The 24,712-nt window shown below is 37.3% G+C and overlaps 1 protein-coding gene across 1 annotated transcript in view; it reads right to left on the bottom strand.

The window, feature by feature from the left end:
• Positions 1 to 14,325: 14,325 nt before the first annotated feature.
• HIKESHI (heat shock protein nuclear import factor hikeshi) overlaps positions 14,326 to 24,712 on the bottom strand; it is a 36,764-nt gene continuing 26,377 nt past the window's right edge. Inside the window, exons 3-5 of the mRNA XM_024572757.2 lie at positions 20,114 to 20,265; positions 15,704 to 15,822; positions 14,326 to 14,405 (exon numbers count right to left, since the gene is read on the bottom strand). Of these exons, the coding sequence (XP_024428525.2) occupies positions 14,351 to 14,405; positions 15,704 to 15,822; positions 20,114 to 20,265 (326 nt within the window). The 3' untranslated portion in view covers positions 14,326 to 14,350. The remainder of the gene's footprint in view (positions 14,406 to 15,703; positions 15,823 to 20,113; positions 20,266 to 24,712) is intronic.

Below are 24,712 nucleotides of genomic sequence, written 5' to 3'. Positions count from 1 at the left end.
TCAAAATTACAACTAAACTATAGAACAACCATTACTCAGAACCATCAGAAAACGAATTAAATGGAAATCCAACAACTACAGAATTAAACAAACCACATACATCCAGACTTGTAGGAGGGGCGAAGATGTAGACACACAAAGATGCAGAACAGGCTGGTCCTACACCCACGTGTAGTGCATAAAAGGAGGGATCTTGGGAGCAAGGGATCCCAGCCCCACACCAGGCCTCCCAGCCCAGGGTTCCAGTGCCAAGAAGACAAGTCCCCATAACTTCTGGCTGTAAAAACCAGTGGGATTGAGTCTGTGGAAGAAACTGCTGGATTCCCAAGCAGTTCCTTTTAAAGGGTCCACACACGAACTTATTCTGACTCACTCCCTCTGAGCTCCAGCACCGGGGTAGCAGCTTGAAAGGCACCAATGGCATATGGGGAGGAACTGAAGTGTCTGGCATCAAGGCAGGAGCTGGAGGACAGTTTTCTCCCAGACAGAACTGTAGAAAAGACCACTGTTCCTGATCTGAACCTTCACCACACAGAGCCACAGAGCTGACAGGCAGGTACCATATCTGAGACTCCATCACCCTAGCTCACACTGCCCTTGTGATTACCAGAGGCTCTGCCCCACCCAACTTATGGGCCCATCCATGCTGTTAACAATGGATTTTCCATATGAATGGCTTGTCTTGACTCATGTTTTGGATCTTCCTAAATCCTCTCAAACAAGCAACAGCTGGCCTCAGCAAGCCTCCATCAGCATACCTCTTGCTAAGTGGCCCCAGGCCTTGCACTAGCTGCAGCTGGCCTGCGTTCACAGCCTGGGCCCACTTGGGCACCCCCAAGCCTAGCACGAATAGCAGCCATCTGCAGATCACTGTATCGCTTGTGCCAAGTGCCCCTAGACAGACACAGGCAGTGGCTAACCTTGGCCTGCACCACCTAGGAAACTCTAGAGCCTCCGCAACCAGTGGAGAGTTACAGACCATGTTGGATCACCACCACCCAACCACCTCCACAAATGACACGGTCAAGGGACAAACTCAGAGGGCTCCAGAGCCCTGCTGACGTAAGTCCTCCTCTGTGGAGTGGGCCTCTGCACAGCTGATCCTCCACGGAAGGCAGAGGTTGGTGGTCAGTGGACACAGCCAGTCTTTGCAGCTGACTGACCTGGGTAAATCCCTCCCATTTACCTGACAATAGCAATCAGGGCTCAAGTACAAGAGGAGGGTGTACTCAGCCCACAGGGAGGGCACACCTTGAGTACCCACCTTGGGTGAGAGGTGAGGCTGTGCCACTGGATCCTACAGGACACTTAACTACCATATTTTGCTGTGTATAATATGCTCCCATGTGTAATGTGCACTCATGATTTTGTGCTCATTACACACGAGATTACTACACCTGTTTTTATACCCATGGTATGTGATCATTATACCCATGTATAATATGCATCCTTATTTTTCCCCCCAAAAATGGGCAAAAAAGTGAGCATTATGCATGGCAAAATACGGTATATTAGGCCATGTTACCAAGACAGGGAGTCATAGCAACTCTACCTAATACACAGAGAAAAACACAAGGAGGCTGCCAAAATGAGACATGGCCCCAATGAAAGAACAGACCAAAACCCCAGAAAAAGAACTAAACAAATGGAGATAAGCAATCTATCAGATGCAGAGCTTAAAACACTGATTATTAGGATGCTCAAGGAACTGAGTACCTCAACAGCATAAAAAAGGTCCAGTTACAAATGAAGGTTACACTAATTAAAATAAAGAACAACTTACAGGGAATCAACAGTAGAGTAGATGAAGCTGAGAATCAACTGAATGATTTGGAACATAAGAAAGCAATAATCAGAACAGCAAGAAGAAAAAAGAATCAAAAAAACCAAGGATAGTGTAAGGACCCTCTGGGGCAACTTCAAGTATACCAACATTCATATCATAGGGGTGCCAGAAGGAGAGGGAAAGAACAAGAAATTGGAAATCTATTTGAAATAATAATGGAAGATTATATCCCTAATTTGATGAAGGAATAGACATGCACATCCAGGAAGCACACAGAATTCCAAATGTGATGTACCCAAAGAGCCCCACACCAAGACACATTATAATTAAAATGCCAAAGATTAAAGATAGAGAGTGATCTTAAAAGCAGCAAGAGAAAAGCAGTTAGCTACCTACAGGGGAGTTCCCATTAGACCATCAGATGATTTCTCAAATGAAACTTTGCAGGCTAGCAGGGATTGTCAAGAAATATTCAAAATCATGAAAAGCAGGAACTTACAGCCAAGATTGCTGTACCCAGCAAAGCTATCGTTTAGAATGGAAGGACAGGTAAAGAGCTTCCCAGACAAGAAAAAAGTAAAGAAGTTCATCATCACCGAACTGTTATTATATAAAATGTTAAAGGGATTCATTTAAGGAAAAGAAGATCAAAACTATCAATGATAAAAAGGCAATAAATATATATCTAAATTGAATTTTAAAAAAACAAACTAAACAAAGAAGAACACAGACAGAATCATGGATATGAAGAGTATTTTGATGGATGCCAGATGGGGTGGGGGTTGTAGAGGAAGGGATTAAGAAATATAAATAGGTAGTTACAGAATAGCCATGTGATGTAAAGTACAGTATAGGAAATGGAGTAGCCAAGGAACTTATACATACACATAACCCATGGACATGAACAATGGTGGGGATTGCCCGAGGGAGTGGGGTTGCTGGGTGGAGGAGGCAAAAGGGGAAAAATTGAGACCACTATAATAGGACAATCAACACAATAAAATTTTGAAAAATAAAAAATTTAAAAAGACCCTAAAGGTGAAAAAAAAAATCAACAAAGTCTAAATAGAAGAAAAGTTCCTTGATCTTAAAGAGGTTATCTAGTAATGCAATCCTACAGCTACATCTCAATGGTAAAATAGTCAACAGTAAAATAGTCAAAGCTTTTTCCCCAAGGCTGAAAAACCAGATAAGGATTCCACTACCAGTTTTTATTCACCATTGTACAAGAGGCCCTAGATAGTGCTGTAAGACTAGAAAGAGAAATAAAAAGTATAAGATGGGAAACAAAAAGTAAAATAATTTTATTTAAATATTACATGACTGTAAAAACAGAAACTATTGAATCAATAAGTGAGTTTAGCAAAAAGATCTAGATAAAAGGACAACATATTTTAGTAATCATATTTCTATATACTAGCAAGAAATGATAAGAAAATAAAATTTTTTTAAATACCACTTAGAATCAAAAAATTAAATGTCTAGGAACAAATTGAAGAAAAGTTCCATTAGGTTAATATTGAAAACTACAAATTATCATGAGTTTGTATTATAAAGAGAAGATGACCTAAAGAAATGGAAAGATATATCATGTTTGTGAATCAAGAGACTCAATATTGATAAAATGTCTGTTTCCCTCAATGTGATGTGTAAATTTTGATGCAAACCTACTCAAACACCCAGCAGAAATATATGGTGGATATTGACAGGCTAAACCTTAAATTTATACAGAAATGTAAAGCACCTAAGTAAAGATTTATACTATCAGGGTTCCAGACTCACTATGAAGCTACAGTAATTAAGACAGAGGGGTATGGGTGTAAGGATAGACAAGTAGAACAACGTAACAAAGCAGAGCCCAGAAATACACCGCTACTTACAGACTCACTTGGTTTACAACAAAAGTGTCGCTGTGGTCCAGCAGGGAAACGGTGCTTCGACAGCTGCATGTTCATAAGGGAAAAACAGTAAGCTCTACCTCACACCAAACTCAGAAATTAATTCAAGATGGATCATAGACCTCAATGTGAAAGTTACAATATAAAGTTCTAGAAGAAAACATAGGAGAGTAACTTCATAACTCTGGGGTAGGCAAAGATTTCTTAAACATGACAGAAAAAGCACTAACCTTAAAAGACAAAGCTGATAAATTTGACTTTATTAAAATTGAGAACTTCTATTATCAAAGACATTAGTACAAAACTGAATAGGCAAGTCAGAAACTGGGAGAATATATTTGCAATACATGTATCTGCTATTTCTGATAAAGGATTGTATCCATAACACATAAAGAACTCTATAGTAAGAAAGCTTTTAAAATGGGCAAAATACCTGAACAGGCACTTCTCAAAAAAAAAAAAAGGAAGCTAAGCATACATCTACTTTATGATGCAGCAATTCCACTCCTAAGTATATCCTCCTCTAAATAACATATCAAGTGCGTACATCTGTGAAAACTCACATAAGAACGTTTATAGTGGCTTTGTTCCTAACAGCCAGAAACTGGCAGCAGCCTTAAACATCCGAGAACAAGTGAATGGATAACAAGTTATGGTATATTGATACAATGGAACATGGCATAGCAATAAAAGAGGAAGAAACTACTGATACACGCAACATAGATAAATCTCCAAAATGTTAAGAGCAAAAGAAAAGAAATGCCAAGGGTACAAACTATAAACAACATTTCTGTAAAGCTGAAGAAACAGCAAATTAATTTATGGGATAGAAGTAGGAAAATCCACCTCTGAGAGATGGAGTATCAACAGGGAGGTAATACAAAGAGTTTCCTTGGAGGCTAAAGATGTTCTGTATCTTGACCTAGGTGGTGGTTATGCAAGACATGCATCTGTAAAAAATATACACATGCTTCAGGTCTATTTCACTGTATGTGTGGACCAGTCATGCACATATGATTTGGCATATCGCATGCAGAGGCTCTGTGCAGCATACTCTTTGGTATCAGGACATTTAAAAATTAAACCTTCTTAACCCTGTCTAGGGACACAACATAGCATAGTGGCAGAGTCTGGGTTTGAGAGTTAATCCTTCAACAAAATTTATTGAGCTACCTAGTATGTGCCAGGCTGTGTTCTGTACAGTGGGATAATGAACAGCCAAGAGCTCGCTCTCAAGAGATCATAGCCTCGTGGGAGATACAACCAAACATAAACAGTAACAGTAAGCACTGCAGGTAAAAATAAGGCACATACAGAGTGAGGAGGCTACTCTACAGAGGCTTCTCTGAGATTACATTTGAACAGAGACCTGAACGATGTAAAGAACCCAACCATGGGAAACTAAAGCCCTAGGCCTTTAATTTTCTATTCTGGACACCTTGGACAAGCAACTTAATTTCTCTGGGTCTTAGTTTCCTCACTAGTAAAATGGAGATCATAATAACTCCAGGTTGTATTAAGGACTGAATGAAGTAACATCTAAAGTGCCAACAGTCTCTGATGTATCATAAGGACACAATAACAATTGCTTAAACCATAGAATAAAATGCAAACAGGATGAATACACCAGTTCTACAGGGTATGGGCTTTTTCTTATTCTTCTATATATACAGTGCAGGTGTTCCATAAACATTTGGGGTTCAGAGTATTTGGATGTGACACCTGTTTGCGATGAGTCTCTCAATACTGCTGTAGCACAGAAAAATAAAGGACAAAATAATAAGGAAGCTGAAGTACAAGAATTGGCTACAGGAAACAGTGAGAATTCCAGCAGATAGGGTCAGGTAGTCATTCAGACAGCTCACTTTTCCAAGTTCAAGTCATAGGAGGCAAAATTCAGATGAACTAGGTAACAAGCTAAACAAATAGCTATAGTTGAATCTAAACTTATGCATACATATTTCACACCTTTTGTTCATTCTATTTCCTCCACTTAGAATATTCTCGTCTCCATTCCCAAACTACCACCTGCAATTCCTAATAGACACTGTGCTCTCCTCAAGCCTCTCTACCTCTTTGATGGTTCTTTAAGTTGGAATTCCCTTTCTAATTGCTATCATGTCCTTGTGCCCAAGCCTCAGCTGTTATTAGGAAAGCTTGCTCTCCCTCTCTGTACAGGGAGGTCAGATGTCCCTCATCTGGCCTCACATTTCTCATCTCCAATCGGCGCTCAGTAGTTCCTGAATGACTGTTACGCAAAGCACGTTATAAAGAGCAGGTGTTCAGTAACTTCCCCGGGATCCCAGTCACACCTTATCTTAAAGCACCATCTGGTGGTGAAAGATGACTATACTTCTAAGTCACCAAGATGAGCTTTCAAGAGAGCTTTAAAGATCACTTTAGACACACATTAAAAAAGCTGTGAATTGAATGTTGCCAATTTTTTTATTGAAGAAATGTTTCATGCTTTTTTACCTATTCCCATTTACTTTTATGCCCCACCCCCCACTTATTTCTTCCCATTCTGATTTCTAAATCCCTTTGTCCTGCATTTCAACTGGACCATTGAAAACAGTTCTGGTTGGCATTTTATTTTGGCTGCCCTGAGAGCATGCAGATTTCCTTTTGGAACTTACACACCCAGACTCTGTGTAATCTTGGTGGGGCAATAAATCCTGGTGACCACACTCCATTTCCAAAGCTGAGGAAGACAGATCCTCACCCACCTCAACTCAGCAGGACCAGGGGCCAGAGTGTGGCCTGAGCTCAGCCCGCGGCACGTTCCTGAGCCCAGACTGTTAGTCCAGTGACACAGAAAAAACGGGAAGTTTGGAATGTACGCGTTGCAGGATGGCGTGTGTCCCTCACCATCAAGCTTTCTGATGATTCCTGGGGTCCCTAACACCCAGCCCTCCACAGCCCCCTCGATTCCTGCCCATTTCCAATTTTGATTCTCCCAGCTCCCATTACTCTGTGAGCTTCCTGATACGCTTCCAATAACTCCCCCAAGTTAGCCCAAGTCAGTGTCTGAGGTCTTGTCTGCTTACAAGTTTGTAAAACAACTAAACATCAGACTAGAGTGGTGGCACCAAATGAGGCTACCCATCCTCCCGTCTTATTATCAGGGAATAAATTTGAGGATCACAGAGAAGCACTTAAACCCTAGCATTAGTCAGTCACGTGGATTACGCAGAGCCAAGTGCACTTAATTGCGAGGGGCATTCGAAATGAAAATGAGAAAAAGGGCAAATGTCAACAGGAAGATTAGACATTTCCAGTATAGATTAGATTGGGTAGTCCTGGCCTGAAAAGAAATCCTCATAATAGCACGCAAATGTGAGGTATTTGGAGAAAAGCAGCTGCAGCTGGGAAGCACTAGATGGACTCCCCCACTTTACACAACCTTCCTCCCTTCAGAAGCAAATGGGGTGGGGAACAGAAAGAACACATGCATGTATCCATCAAGTGTATCATACGGGAGAATTTATGAGACCCCAAAGAAACTAGGGGCTAAAACTTCTTTATTCTGTGGGCTAAAGAGTCTCTTGTCCAAAAGAAAAAGAAACTTGGATAATCTCTCCTGAAATATTGTCACCTGATGGCTTATGCAGTGAGGTCCTCCTCTGCTCTTGAGCCGGGCAGGGGAGAGAGTTAACTAGACCAAAGGCCAATGCCTGTTCCCCGTCTATCTTTGGAAGACTCATTTCACCTGTTAGTAAAAACAGCATGAAACTCTAGTGTGTATACAGACTAAAGAACCTACTTGGAAAAGAGCCCTATTCAATGGCTGCTAATAGCTTATGAAGTATTTTTCATGGATCTTAATTTTGGTGTATCTAAAATCATTGCCAAACACAAGGTCAAGATTTTCTCCTGTTATCTTCTAGAAGTTCAGTTTTTCGTTTTATATTTACGTCTATTATCTATTGTAGGAGGGTTTTGTGAAGGACACAAGGTCTACGTGTAGTGTTGTTTCTTGTTTGTTTTTTCGCATGTTGATGTTTAGTTCTAGCATGGTTTAGAGAGACCATCTTAGTTCCACTGTATTGCATTTGCTGCTGTGTTAAAAATCAGTCGACTGTATTTATAAGAGTCTATTTCTGGGCTCTCCAGTCTCTTTCACTGATCTATTTGTCTATTCTTTTGCCAAAACCACACAGTCTTAATTATTGTAGCTTTAGAGTAAGTCTTAAAATCGGACACTACCAGTCCTCCAACTTTCTTCTTTTCCTTCCATATTGAATTAGCTCTCCTGGGTCCCTCGCCTCTCCGTATGAAATTTAGAATCAGACTGCTGATAGCCACAAACTTGCCAGGATTTCAATGGGGTTGCATAAAATCTTGTCAAAATTGCATCGCTCTATCCACGAACATGGAATCTCTCTCCATTTATTTAGTTCTTTGATTTTTCCTCAGAATCTTCTAGTTTTCCTCATACAGATATACATGTTTTCTTAGACTTATACCTAAGTATTTCATTTTGGGGTGTTAATGTAAATAGAAATGTTTTTAATTTCAAATTCTATTCGCTCACTGCTAATTATAGGGAAAAAACTGACTTTTGTGTACTAACCTTGTATCATGCAAACTTGTTATGATCACTTAGTAGTTCCAGGAGTTTGTCGATTCTTTCAGGTTTTTATATAGACAATCATGTTATCTGCAGTTTTATTTCTCCCTTCCCAATCTACTGCTGTTTATTTCCTTTTCCTGTTGCATTAATAGGACTTCAGCACGATACTGAAAAAGAGTGGTAAGATATCCTTGCCTTGTTGCAGATCTTAGCACAAAAACTTCGTTTACCATTACGTATGATGTTAGCTATAGAATTTTTGTGGATGCTCTTTTTCAGGCTGAGGATATTCCCCTCTATTCCTAGTTTGATGAAAGTCTTTACTATGAATGACTGTTGGATTTTGTCAAATGCTTTTTCTGTATCTATAGCTACAATCACGTGGTTTTTCTTCTTCATCCTATTGATGTGATGGATTACATTCATTGGTTTTCAGCCATTGCACCAGCCTCGCATAACTGGGGTAAAGCTGACTTGGTTGTACTGTTTGATTCAACTTGCTAATATTTTATTTAAAATTTTTCCATCTGTGTCCATGAGAGATATTGGCCTATGGTTTACTTTCTTGTAATGCCTTTGTCTGGTCTTGGTATTTGGAAGATGCTGGCCTCAGAAGTTAGGAAGTATTTCATCTGCTTCTATCTTCTGGTAGAGATTGTAGATAATCAACATAATTCCTTCCGTATGTGTTTGGTAGATTTCACCAGCGAACCCATCTTAGATGAATTGGACTACACCAAAATTAAAAGCTCTTGTGCTGAAAATAACTCTCACCAAGAAAATGAAGACAACCTATAGAACGGTAGAAAATATTTGCAAACCATCAATCTACGTAATAAGTAACTTGTATCCACAATATACATGAACTCTTACAATTCAACAATAAAAAGACAAAATCCAACTAAAAAATGGGCAAAGGATTTGAATAGACATTTTTCCAAAGAACATAAACAAATGGCCAGTAAATCCACGAAAAGATACTCAATATCATTAGTCATTAGAAAGTTGCTAATTCATACCCACTCGAATTGCTACAATCAAGAGACGGTAACCAACAGTGGCAAGTAGCTGGAGACACTCAAACCCTCCTACACTAATAGAAATGTAAAATGGTGCAATTGTTTTGGGAAATAGTTTAGCAGTAGAGTAACCACATACCCAATTAACTCCACTTTTCAGTGGAGAGAAATGAAAGAGAAATGAAGCATAAACCCACATGGAAATGCGTGCATGAGCATGCAGAGCAGCGTTAACTTACTATAACTAAAAAGTGAAACTAGCCCAGTGTGCATCAACTGATACATAAAATGCAGTTTGTTCATACATGGAATATGATCAATAAAAAGGAATGGGTATTGACACATGCTATGACATGGATGAATCATGAAAAGTGAAGAAAGCCAGTCACGGAAGACCACATACCGTATTCCATTTATATAATTCCCCAGAACGCAAATCAGAGACAAAAAGTAGATAATTGCTTAGGGCTGGGAGGGGGGCTGAACTGCTGAGGGCTGGGGATTAACTACTAATGAGTACAGGGCTTCTTTTGAGGAGGATAAAAATATTCTAAAACTAGATTGTGATGATGGCTACAGAAACTTGTGAATGTATTAAAAAATAGAATTGTACAGAGTGAATTTGATGGTATGTGAAGTACATTTCAATAAAGCCTTTTTTAAAACTATAGGCACAAGCTGAAAGCAGGTGTGTATACAAGTTATGAAAATAGAAGGGGCAGAAATGCAAAATTATTTGATCACTTTAATCAGTGATTATAAACCTAAAAGTGAAAATATCTTAACAGCTATGGAGTTAAGACAGTCGTCGTCTCTTCAATTATTCACGTATTGCATTTTGTTGATGCAAGTACAAGACCCAGAAATAATAAGGCAGAACCTATCAGCAATGTATTTGAAACCTAGAAACAGCATTTATAAGGACCTGTTCCAGGTTCATACACAACTGATGCGGTTACATTCAGAGGACAATGCCCTTATTGGGTACATATACATCATCACAACTGTGAAAACATGAAACACACATTTGGGTTTGCTATTCCTTATTTTAAATTCTAAAAAAGTTCCTTACTCTCTTTTCATGATTTTTTTTTTGCATTAAGTTATTCAAAAAAGTAACTTAGAAACATTTTTTTTAAATGGATCTACTGGGCACAGATGGAAAATGTTATTATTTTTCCTAGTATACTGAACATAGATACTGGCTGAGACTACTTCCTGCCTTTGAACATTTTTACTTACGTTCTTATCTCCTCTGACAACTCATAATTTTGTCTCTCCCCTAGAAATTCAGGCATATAAAAATGTTAAGATGTCTTTCTCCGTCTAAACTCTTTGGGCTTCCTTCCCTGTATGAAAGAATAGGGGAAATTAAGTTTGGCATTTTCCAAAGTTTAATTAATTCAAAACTATTGTAAGAGCTCTTCAAAAACATGAACTTAAAAAATCTTGGCAAATCAGGAGTTTAGACTTCCTAGGATAAACTATGCATTAGTAAAATTTGTTAATAAAAATGTTTCAATGTATCTTAGTCCATTCAAGCTGCTATAGAATATACCACAGACTGAGTAGCTTATAATCAACAGAAGTTAGTTTCTCACAGTTTTGGAGACTGAAGTCCAAGATCAAGGTGCCAGGATGGTCAGGTGAGGGCCCTCGTCCGTCTATCATGGACTTCTCTATGTGTCCTCACATTGTTTAAGAGGCAAGGTAGCTCTCTCAGTCCTCTTAAGGAATTAATCTCATTCCTGAGGGCCTACCCTCAGGACCTAATCACCGCCCAAGGGCCCCACCTCCTAATATCATCACACTGGGCATTAGAATTTCAATGTATGAATTTTGTGGGGACATAACACATTCAGACCATAGCAAATGACAGTGTACATTTCTGGTAAAAAGAAACAAGTTCATGTTCATGTACACACTGATACAGTAACTGTCTACAAAAAGATACAGTTACAGCCTAAAGGACAATCACTGTCCCTGTTTTGAGTCTCGTAGTAATTATTACATAATAATCTTACAAATTAATTGTGCTATACCTCAATAGTGGATTCCACTCTCCTCCATTCTACAAAAACATTACTGTCTTTAACAATCCTCAATCTTCCACAAACTGTCTTCTGGAAGAGACATCAGAGAAAAACTGCCCTCAATCAAAAAATTGGCCTAACAGACACTATGCAACTACCATGGCAGTAAAACTCCAGACACTGATTGTAGATTCATTTTCCCAACTAAGTCACAAATATCTTCTCCAGACAGCTGGACCACCGCTCCCTCAAGAGTCTTTAAACCTACGATTCTTAGGAATCCTCCAGAAGCCGACATCTTTGGACGAAGACCACTCACCAAGACCGTCAAGTCAAGCAGATGACAACAGAAAGTAGACAGCTTCTGACCAAAGCAAAAAAAGGTTAATTTTCTGATACCTTTGCTCCTTTTCCTTCTTTTGCTTATTATGGTTTGACACTTCCTGAAGATCATCCAACAGTTTTCTTAGTATACTGTTACATCTTTTTCACTGTATTCTTAATTCTCTATGGTCTTTATTGGTTACTTTAAGAAATGCAAAGATTTGCCCTGGCTGGTGTGGCTCATTGTATTGAGCACCGAGGGGTTGCCAGTTTGATTCCCAGTCAGGGCACAAGCCTGGGTTGCAGCCCAGGTCCCCGGGGGGGGGGGGCGGAGGGGGGGGGGGCGTAAGAGGCAACCACACATTGATGTTTCTCTCCCTTTCTCCTTCCCTGCCCCTCTCTCTAAAAACAAATAAAATCTTAAAAAAAGGAAATGCAAAAATTTCCAGCAGTTTCCCCAGACCATAGCAACTCTGAATCTGTCAAGTTCCACTGTAAAAGATTTCATAATCAGTCCTTTAAATTCCTGAGATAAATTCCCTTCCAAAGATCCCTTTGATATTTGAATTTTCCTCACATCATTTGTTCCAATTTTCATTCTTGGAAAAACTGGAACTTTTTTCCAAGTCAACAAAATGCTTATGTTATGGTCATTATAGCAAGCACTGTTCCAGAACCAAGCTCACCAGAAGGGGCAATGCTGGAGCTAGGAATTTTCTCCTAAGATTTCCCAGACTTCAATGCAGGAACCAAACTGCGAGAATGTGCCCAACAGTAAGGAAACAATTATTGGCTCATCCCTGCTATAAAATATATTTATACTCTTAATATTATATGTAACTCACCAGGGATTACTTATGTCAACACCAGGCTTTCATCTACCTCCTAAACTTAGACACATCTTACGTACTTGAAATAATGAAGAGGCGTGCAGATATTTAAAGTCCTTTTCTCTTCAGTGTAGTGTTTTCTTGAAAAGGATAACCAGAAACTTCCAAAATGAAGCATATGTTGGCTACTCAGGAGGACTCTCTTTAGGCATACTATGCAAGACTACCTACTCCAAAAGCCAAGAACAATACAACTAGAAAAGGACACCCAAATTTAGACTCATCCTCTGCTACAGCAAGTGGTTCTAGTTTTGACTCACTGCTGCGCAAGCCCAACAAACCCATTTACGTTCACCACCTAGAACTGTTATGGACAACCACACTCAGCAAGCCAAGTGGCAGTTTGTATTTAACACTTCCTGCTGTAACTCTATAAAGATAACTGGACACATGGAACAGTCTCTGACTAGACTAAGGGAAAATTAGACTACACCCAGGTGGACTATAGGACATGTTTTTATAACTAGGGTCTGGCTTTGCATTCTAGTAAGTAAACAATCATTCTGCTTCTACTAATTTTATTATAGTCGGCTGACACATTTTGTGCAGTCTTAACTACTACTGTGTAGCCACTGTAAAAAGTCACATGATTTCATCAATGATCAACTATTGTTAACATAAAGGCTTGAAACTAATGATATCATTGAATACTTGACACACTCTAAATAGCAATACAAATCTGGATTGATCATAACTCCAGAAGATAATGGTCTATCCTTCAACTTAGGCTGAAGAAAGACCAGAAGGGAACTGAGAACTGAAAGAGAAAGTACAATTTGCAAAAATGTTCAACTTGGAATAAAGTTTGGTATAAGTCTACCAAACTTTAACAATGCAAAAAATAACCTAACCTCAAATTCTTAACACCAGCTCGATCAGATGCATACGTTTCAAGACCACAAACTGATCTAACAATAATTCTGCATAGGTTCAATTGTTCTTAAAGGGAGTGACTATACCAGCAACTCCCTACTTTCCAAATTTTCACCAAGCTCTACTAAGACAATCCAAAACTAACTCCAGGTCCCAAACTCCTATATTACCCTTCCTTTGGAGTCACCACACAGTTCTTATATATACACTCGTTTGGTAAAGCAAGCTAACAAACATAGCTTTGGTTACAGGTGGTTTTGGTCAATGGAATTCACCAGTGCAAATGAGTCAGAGTTCCCTTTTGAATGACATAACAGCTTTATCTCCATATACAAGATAATGAATCCTATATTCTTAACAAAAATGTCTAACGCCACTACCAGTATTAAATAAAACCTCATCAATATAAACCATGGCAATTTTGTTAAATAAATACATATGTGTGAATTTGCAGATATAAAAAACTGGCAGCCAGCCTGTATTAAGTGAAAAAAATAAAACCTGCAATCCTAAGCAATACTAACTGAAAATTATTTCTCCATATATAAAAGTATATATTTGACATTTTAAAAAATTCCCCCAAATTTTGATATGGTTGACTTTAACCAACAAACTAGTATAAAAATAAATAAAAGATTATAAATAAAATGTCATCTGGCACACTATCACTGTAAATATGCTTTATTTTTAAGTAAAAAATGAATCGTAGCCAAAACAAAATGTTTTGCCTCTGAATAATATTTTAAGCTTAAGGGGAAATAGTCATGAATGAGAAACAGATTTTCATTTTCAATGTTTTTAATTTTTTATAAAGATTTCAGTTATGTTTCACAGTCACTAAGCAGTTTTTAAACTTAGCTTTCATGACCCTTTAAATTTCATGCTTTTAAATGGAGTCGTTTATCTTCAAAACATGACAAATTTCAGAATCCATTAAAAATTATTTTATTCAAATTATGTTTTCCAAAAAAGAGGGTTCTGTGCCAGTCGTCTTTGAAAGTTTTCATACCTACAAAAGAAAGAAAAACACATTTACAAAAAAATTTTAAATCTTTCATAATTTTCCAAATGATCTATCCAAAAGCAAACAATTTTACATGCCATTTCAGAAAAGCTAAGAACCTAAAAAGCTAAAAAGTTAAACTGAAAGTTTAATTATTAATTTATAAAAAGATAGCAAACATTGTGATTTAAGTATAACTGGCTCATATCAAAAAGCACAAATCATAATAATTTTTATTAATTCTTTATCTTCCTCAAATCTGAGAGCTACAAGGGACCTGAAGAAAAAAAAATCAAATCTAACTCTTCTTTCCTCATTTCACAGCTAAGTCCATGAGAGTAACATATTCAAGGTCATATAGCTACAGTGTAACAAAGCTCAAATCTAATACATTTCAGTGCTCTTCAGGCGTCACCACGCTGCCACCTCTCAATAAACTTCCCCTATGCATTCCCCCACCACTAGGACAGTCAAAGTGCAAAGAAACACCTACAAAAATGAAAACGTGGGAAAGCCGGGCAAATATATTTATTAATCATTCATGTACAGGGCACAGTATAAACCACCCTGATGCCTTATACATATCTTCTTTAGGTAAAATCATTCTAAACTTACAAAAAATTAAGTTTTGATTGATTTCAAGCCTCATATATGGTACTTATAATTCAAAATACAAAAAATTGCCCTGGCTGGTGTGGCTCAGTAGATTGAGTGCTGGCCTGCAAAGCAAGGGGTCACTGGTTCGATTCCCAGTCAGGGCACATGCCTGGGTTATGGGCCAGGTCCCCAGTAAGGCGGACATGAGAGGCAACCACACATTTATGTTTCTCTTCCTCTCTTTCTCCTTCCCTTCCCCTCTAAACATAAATAAATAAAATCTTTAAAATGCATGTGTGGTTGTATAGTATACATACAGTTTACATATATATAGTATACATATATAAACTATTATATATGTATACCATGCAACTACGTGTGTGTATGCATGTGTGTATTTGCACATATGTAAATTATATGTACTATACATGTGTGTGTGAGAGAGATTTACACTACTTAATTGTGGTCTCTAAAACACAGATAATTGTATTGTCCTGTCTTTATAAATTCAAAATGTCTACTGTATGAGAATATTTAGGGTAAGAACCATTCCTAACCTGAACTCTGTAGTATGTACTTTTTAATGGCATGCAAATGTTAATGTATAATGTCCACAATAAAAGAATATGTTTTAATGTCAAAGAAGAAACATATGCACAGGCAAAAACATGGTTATGAAAACATCAGACACAAAAAACGCCCCATACCATTTGAGAACCACATTTGCTGGAATGAACATTTCAGATGGACTTGGTGTCATCTGGGCCTGAGAGATAGCAAATGATGAAGCAAAATTGTAGAAGTTGTCCAACATCTTTTGTGTGAACTGAAAAGTTAATAATGAATAGATTAGTGTATTATACTAAATACTCCATCTAGACCTTAATATTTTAAATATAATGCCCTGGCTGGGGTGGCTCAGTGGATTGAGAGCTGGCCTGCAAATCGAAAGGTTGCCAGTTCAATTTCCGGTTAGGCACATGCCTGGGTTGCAGGCCAGGTCCCCAGCTGGGGACAAGCAAGAGGCAACTGATCAATGTGTTTCTCTCCCTCTCTTTCTCCCTCCCTTCCCATCTTTCTAAAAATAAATAAATAAATGAATACTTTAAATTTAAGATATTCCTGTGTTAACTCGGTTTTAAGAACTGAGTTCTAAGACAATTTAATGCTGAAAGTTAAGGGAGGTCATAAAATGACATTATGGCACAAAAATAATAACAATCTGCCTTTAAGATTTCTTTATATCTCAAAGAATTTCTGTTACCAAATACTTTATGTTCCTAACAATTTATTTTGGGAGAAAAATGTTTTTCCTTCAAAGTATCTTCTTTTATCTGTATCTCTTTATCAACTATGTTCATCTCCTCAAAAATCACCCTCCTCAAATCAACCTATTTTCTCATATAAAGCAGTAAACATGTCTAAGAAATTTTTTTCTTGCCAGAAAGATAAAACTTAAATAAAGGAACAACTGGTTACTTGCCATCAAATGTAAAGAAGAGAAAGGTAACAATATTCCATTTCTATTTCATCACCTGTTTCTTCTCATTGACCTTCAAATGGGCAAACCACTTGGCCAAACCAGTAACTTTATTGATCTGGACATTTGAGTAGGGCAGCTATCTCACATATGGTAGAACGTTGACTGTTCACAGTTAATGTCTCAATTTGATCTCTACTGACTTCAACTAGTCTACCCGACCGTGGAGCATAGACCAGAGAGATCTCTCCAGCATGAAACTTCACAAAACATTTCTGACACAGTTCCATCACTCACAGAGCCTTTCCTGTACACTGTATTAATCTTTTTTTGTGTTTCAGTTGTGTTTTTATCTTTCTTGAAATAATAAAGCATAATACGCCAAAAAAGTTGCTTATTTTCTTCCATCTTCAATATTAAAATGGTTGCACAAAATTCACCTATTTTGATATTTTTATTTCTTAAAGATTTTATTTATTTACCTTTAGAGAGAGGGGATGAGAGAGAGAAAGAGAGAGGGAAATATTAATGTGCAAGAGAAACATTGATTGGTTGCCTCTCGCATGACTCCAACTGGGGACCCAGCCCACAACCCAGGCATGTGCCCCAACTGAGAATTGAACCGGTGACCTTTTGGTTTGCAGGCCAGCAAGCAATCAATGTACTGAGCCACACCACCCAGGGTAATACGTGTTTTGTTTTGTTTTTTAATGTACTTTGATATGACAGCTGTCACAATACAATGTAACAAAATTGTTTCCAGTGAAGTTAAAGACAACTAAGCCTACTAGTGCCATTTTACAAAAAAACAAACAAAATTTTTGGCCAACCCAATAATATCAGAGTCCAATAAGAGCACTGAAGGATAAGTATCAGCAAGAGGTGGGGACGAGGAGGAGGGCATCAACAGCAACCCTCCACATTAGCAACAAAAAAACTTCATATGTTAACTTTTAAAAGATCCAATTCATAATAGAAACAAAGTCTTTAAAATACCTAGAAAAACAAAAGGTTCAAACAAACTGATAACCCGTGTGGAAAATATTCTAACACTCTTGAAAAGAAAACAAATGAAAGGACTTAATACCATGTTCAATGGAAAGATAAAACATGTTCACGGGTAGGAAACTTAATGTGATAATGGCAGCAATTCTGTCCAAACCTACAAATCCAGTGTTACTTCCAACTAAATTCCAACGAGGTTTTTCATGGAACTCAATATGATGATATTAAAATTATTGTGAAGAAAACCTAAGCCTATTTTGATGACTAGGCGAAGGGACTTGGCCTATCAAGCATTAAGACTTTAACTGGCAAAGGGAACAGGCAAATAAACTATGTGGAATAAAGGGGAGAGCCCAGAAACAAACCTAAGCATATGTGACAACATGATAAACAGGGTCCAGTAAATGTAACATCTGCTTGAGTGGGGTTGGTAGGGTAATAATATGGGTGTAATAATTTATAGTTTTAATTTGAACATTTCACCTAAAATGTCATATGGTGTGCTTGAGTGTGATATTGTTATGTTACAGAATTACATGCTTATGATTTTATAATAAAGATTTTGTAATAAAAAAGGGGTGTTATTTGTGTCGGACCCTGTATAACAAAGATGTTATTACTTACAGTAAAAAAAAACCCACAAAACAACTAGTTTTCCATATAGGAAAATGAATTTAGATACCTTCCCATACCATGCACAAATGCAATTCAAAAAGTAAATCATTAAAGCTCTAAGAACTATGAGAACATAACAATAACATCTTCACATATCAAGGTAAGGAAAAAATTCTCAAATACAAAAAAGAAACCAAAAATTGTAAAGGAAACAACTGCTAAATCTATGTAAAAATACATGTGTATGCAAAGGAAACTATAAACTATATTAAAAGACAAGTAACATGCTAGAAATTTGCAACATATATAACAAGATTATTATCCTGAACACATAAAGGCCAAAAAGATATACTTAAGTGCCAAAAAATAACACAACAGAAAATTGGGCAAAATATATAAGCAATCAATTCCTATCAAAAAAATAAAAATACAGACCAAAATTTGAAAAGTAGTTCAACTTCACTAGCAGCAAAGAAAAACAATAGTTATATTCTGATTTCACCCACCAGTTGGGCAAAAATTTAAGGTCTGATAAATATTTGTGAGAATGTATAAACACCTATCAGTATGGAAACTAAGAAACCAACTATGGCCCTGAGTGGCACGGCTCAGCTGGCTGAGTGTCATCCAGCAAACACGAGAGTGGCTGGTTTGATTCTGAGGCAGGGCGCATGTCTGGGTTAGAAGTTCGATCCCCAGTTGGGGCATATATGAGAGGCAATTGATCGATATTTCTCTGACACACTGATGTTTCCCTCCCTCTCTTTCTTCCTCCCAACCCCTCTCTCTAAAAATAAATAAATAAAATTTAAAAAGAAGGCAACTATGGCTCATATGGCATACTATACAACAAGTAAAATAAACTGTATGTCTTCCATGTATCAACACAGATAAATCTTTAAAATGTTAATATTGAGTGAACAGTAATAGCAAGTTGTAGAAGTTTGTGCAGCATAACATTTATACGCATTTGTAAAACATACAAAAGAGTAAATCAACAAAAGGTAAAACAGAGGAACCAGAGAACAAAGGATTCAACATAGAAAAGAAATAGAAGGAATTTCTACAGAAATGGTGAAAGAAAATACCTTGACAACAGCTGTGCAACAAACAATCAGTCAACATTAGAACAACAACAACAAATAGATTTCCAAAAGAGATGCTTTGGAAAGACAAATTTTAAATTGCTATGTTTAAAAATATTGAATGGGAATTTACACTCGGGAAGAGCTTGGGCATAAAGTAGAAATGAAAATAGAAACCCACATAAAGTGATCCTTTCAAAATTCAAGTTTAATCATATTACTCTTCTGCTCAAAACTCTTTATGTGTTTCTCCTCCAAACAGAATATAAGCCAAAGTCCTTAAAAAAGGCAATGAGGTCCCATTTGATTTATCCTGCAGCCACCTCCCCCATTATCTCCAGCCTCATCTGCCATGTCTCATCTTTGCTCACATAACTCCAGCCACAGCACCTTCATGTTATTCCTCAAACAACAGATTTCTACTGCAGGGACTTCGTACTAGCTCTACCTTTGCCTAGGCCCGCCTCCCCTTCTCAGGCTTCTCCACACAGCTGTTAAAAGTCAACCTTTAGAGGATTATATCCCTTTAAGTTCCATGAGGACAAGGATCTGAATAGGTTCACAACTATATACCCACTGTCTAACACAGTAATTGTGGGAGCAAAAGAGAAAAACTTACAATTAAGCCCGTATTTATCATTATAAAAACATAAATCTTATGAAAGCACTTACAAGTTTTAAAATACCTATAGAGAAAGCAGACAAGCTGAAAATGTCCATGGAAGCCAGTAACTTATGTCATACGCAGAGTGGAGCAAAATTAGATTTATTGCTGTGAGTACACAAAAGTTTCTTCTTTATTAATTATTGTATTATTTCCCATACAAACAACTATAAACCTACTTTTGCCCACCCTGTGTGTTTACCTATATTTTTACATGTTTTCTGCACGGGGAGCATTTTAGAAGATAATAAAATGTGCATTACATTACCTGAGTGAATGAGTCAACTGAGGATACAGCAGCATTACCTACAGGCGTCTGCTGAGCCAGACTGTCCAATAATTCCACCGAGATTCCAATTTGAGCAACAGATGGAGTTTGGACAATATTCATGGCTCCAAAAGGGTGTTGGCTTCCTTCTCCTGAAAGAAATTAACATGTGCCACACATTTCGAGTTTAACTTGTACCCCATACAATAGCTCTGTAAATATGTGAAGAACCTCTGATCTACATGCTCAAAATAGTTCTGCTACATGAAACTTCATCTTTTCAGATAAGTGTAAAAAGCTGTCTAGTCTTTTGCCATATTAACCGAGTAAGAAAACTAAAATTTTCCCTACCAGAAAAATAGCTTTTACCTTTCCAAAACATTAAAATTACTGCAGCTTATTAAAAAGCTTATCTAATGAACAAAATAAACTGAGAAACAAAATAGAAACAGAGGCATTGTACATGGAACAGACTGACAGATGTCGGAGAAGAGCGAGGAAGGGGATGGATGAAAGAAGGCGACGGGACCTGCCAAAGAGCACATGTGATGACCCACAGACACAGACACAGTGTGGTGACGGCGGGAGGAAAGGGGGGAGTTGTGTGGAGGTGGGCAAAGTGGGGGAGATGGGAGCATCTATAGTAGTGTCTACAGTAAAAATAAAGTTTTAAACAATGTTAACTTGTAGTGGTGGGGGAAAATATTTTGATTAAATTTCCATTATAAATAAACTGAATGAGAGAAATGAATGAGCATTAATTAGAAATAAGATTCTCAATGCGAACTCTCAGGGGAGAATATTTTTTAAGAGCTTCAGAATTAGTTTTAACATTTTCTGATTATTCCACTAAAGATCTTTAAACTGCCATTATTACTAATAAACAACATAGCGCATTTTACTAAATGGCATGGATCACCCCACCTTTAACACCTGATGATCTGGTATCAAATAGGCAATAAAGAAATTTGCCACTTATTCACAAAACATATTTGATCACCTTTCCCCTTTATATTTTATCATTTAAAATATATCAAGTATACATCTGATCCTCTAAGTGCCAGCTAACTTATACACAGAAAATATAGGCCAATCTTATTAATCCACATAAAACATAATCAGAAAAGTTAGTCTGATGAGAGGGGAAAAAATCATACCATAAATCGATTTGGGGGTTATCTAATATTTCTTATGACTATAAGATATTTAAACAAATAAAGAATAAAACTCTGGAACAATACACATTCCTAATAACTAGAACTCATTGCAACTATCAAAACTCTTCTTAAATTTCCAAGCACATGAATAAAAACTTACCAATGTATATACTGTGTTTAAGAACTGCACACATACCTCACTCACTAAGACTGGCTTATTTTCATTATTTTTAAGTTGTTTTCATTTCCACACCTTTGTGAATTTTCCCATTTAACTCTATTATTTCTAATTTCTATCAATGTAGTTGGACAACATACTTGGTATGATTTTAATATTTTAAAATATACTGAAATTTGTTTTGTGGCCTAATATATGGTCTATGCAAGGAAATGTTCCACATGCACCTAAAATGTGTATTCTGCTGTTGCTAGGTAGAATGTTCTATAGAAGTCTGCTAGCTCTAGTTAGCTTACAGTGTTGTTCGAGTCTTCTATTTCCCTGATAATTTTCTATCTACTCGTTCTATTCTTTATTGAAAGTAGAGTATTGAAATTTCCAACTAATATTGCTGAACTTTCTTAATTGTCAGTTTCTGCTTTATGTACTTTGAGGCTCTGTTGTTAGGTACACACAAGTTTATAATTGTTGTATTTTTTCCTATGGACAGACCCTTGTATCATTGTACAGTGCCCTTGTATCTCCCATTAACAATGTTCGTCTTAAGTCTATTTAGCCTTATTTTACAACTGTCACTCCAGCTCCCTTTTGGTTTCTGTTTGCATATACCTTTTTCTTATCCTTTACTTTTAACAATTGGTACCCTTGCATCAATAGTTAAGATGGTTGTTTATCCATTCTGCCAATCTCTGCCTTCTAATTAAGTTTAATATCACATTAAACACAAACTTTAGTATACCATTTCTTTTACCATATATTTTTTGTTGTTTTCTTAGTGTCTGCACTGGAATTTACAATTAGCATCTTAATTTATAACAACCTAGTTTGAATTAATACCAATTTACTTTCAGTAGTATACAAAAATGTTGCTCATGGATAACTCCTCTTCCTTACATTGTTATTATCAAAAAATTACACCTTTACATATAATATGCCCATAAACATAGGCTTACAGCTTTTGTTTTATGCAGTTGGCTTTTATATGAGGGAAAAAAGGAGAAATTACTACTACAAATGAAATATACAATACTGATTTTGTAATCACCTATGTAATTACCTTTACCTGTGTTTTTCCCTTACTGTGATTTTGAATTACTGTTTCATACCCTCTCTTTTCAACCTGAAGGTCTCCTTTCGCATTTCTTGTAGGGATAGATTTAGTACATGATTCTGGAGAGAAATCAGCTATAATCTTAAGGATCCTTTTAAGTGACGAGTTGCTTCTCTTGCTGTTGTCATGATGCCGTCCGTCTTTGGCAGTTTGATTATATGACTCCACTTGGAGTTCTCCCTACCTGGGAGTTCACTGAACTTGTTAAGTATGTAGATTAATGTTTTTCATCAAATTTATAAAGTTTTAGGACATTATTTCTTCAATACCCTCTCCACCCCTTGTTTTCTCTCCTTCTGGGACAACCTTCTGTACATACGCTGGTATACTTTGATGGCATCTCATAGGTCTTTAAAGCGCTGTTCATTTTTCTTTACTTTTCTTTCTGCTCTTCAAACTAGACATTTCAAGTGGCCTCTCTTTACTGATTCTTTCCTCGCCCACTCAAATCTCTATTAAAACACTAGTGATTTTTTCAGTTATTATACTTTTCAGCTATATAACTTACATTTAGTTCCTTTTTATAATTTCTCTATGATATTCTCTATTTGGCAATACATCATTCTCCTGGTTTCCTCTAGCTGAGTATATCTGAGACAGTTTCCTTAGTCTAGTAAGTCCAATGTCTGTGCTTCCTAGGGGCAGTTTCTTTTCCTTTCTCCTGTGAAATGGCCTTTCTTGTTTCTTGCATACTTCTTGTTGAAAACTGAGTGTCAAATATTATAATGTGGCAACTGTAGCAATCATCTTCCTGTCTTCAGGGTTTATCATTACTGTTTGTTGCAGTTGTTTCGTTTAATGACCTTCCCGAATACTGTAGTTCATATTTTTTGATATGTGTGACCACTGAAGTCTCTATTAGCTTAGTGGTCAGATAGTGAATGGAAAGAGATTTCCTTAAAAGCCTGGAACCAAAAACTTCTCCCAGTCTTTACAGATGGGCTCCACATGTTGGGACATGCCTTCAATTCTCAGACAGGCAGTTCACAGCTCTGCCCTTGACTTCACTTCCTGCTTATGCTGAACCTCAAGGTCAGCCAGAGGTGAGATCATAGGACTTTCTCAGTTCTTTCCCAAGTACACGCACAGCCCTGGTCAAGTGTGTAGTCTTTTAGATTCCCAGGTCAGAGAATTTCAAAGCCCTTATTCCCTTTCCTCCCAAGCTTTTGGTTAGTGTATTATTATTTTTTTTGGCCTCAACTGCTGTCCCTTCCTCAGACAGCAGTGACTTAATACATCTGCTTGAAAATATTTTTAACACTCCCAGTGTAGTCACCTTAGCACAGGAAGAGTTTCAAGTTAGGTGAGATACAGGTAAGTCTTTTGTACAAGTCTTCCAGGGAGCCACCAGACAGATCAAATCCAATTAATTACAGTTCACTGTGGATGAGGTCCATTCTGCTCCCTCTATACTAGTATCAGTACCAAGAACATGGGCTGTTATTTACAAGGCTACCTCTAAGCTGAAGAGCAGGCGATGGGACCAGAGTCAGTTAAAATGCCATGAAGTTCACTGTTCTAACCAAGATTCAGTGATTTTTCTGAACTAAATGTTCTCCTGGTTGCTATAATCTTTTGGTTAGTTTCCAGAGTCCTGAAAAAGTAGATTCTGAGAGTTTTGACCACTTTTTGTTGTTGCTTTTACAGAGGGATGGACTTCTGGTGTTCCTTATTCCACTGTCTTAAGTCCAGAATTATGCTAAGTTCAGAAAACACACTGCTATTTGTCTACATTACAGACTCCAGTGATCTCAACCAAGCATAAGTCATTCATACAAGCTTCTATTTTCTTACTTGTAACTATACAAGGAGTGATCTGCCCAGACAGAGAGCCTTGTCATCCCCAACTTCCATCGCTCTTGGCAAATGAGTAAGGCTCCTAAGTAAAACTGAGTAAGACCCATTGTAAAAGCTGGGACTAAGTAAACATTCTGACTTTTTCACTTTAAAGCTCTCTGGGACTAAGACAACTTAAGAAAAGACAACTCAAAAGTCTTCAGCAATCTTTATATTGTCGGAGAGATCCACTGTGCAGTTATATCATTTCTTTAGTGACTCTTATTCTCAAATGGGCTTGACACAGTAGTTGATTACCTCCAAGTGCAAAGGTTCTAATTTGCAAACCATAAAATACTGGGAAGAAACCCTAGAAC

Source organism: Desmodus rotundus, chromosome 5 (genome assembly GCF_022682495.2).
Source record: "Desmodus rotundus isolate HL8 chromosome 5, HLdesRot8A.1, whole genome shotgun sequence".
NCBI lineage: Eukaryota > Metazoa > Chordata > Mammalia > Chiroptera > Phyllostomidae > Desmodus > Desmodus rotundus.
Note: the sequence above shows the minus strand (reverse complement) of the source record. Positions and strands in the feature narration are given on the sequence as shown.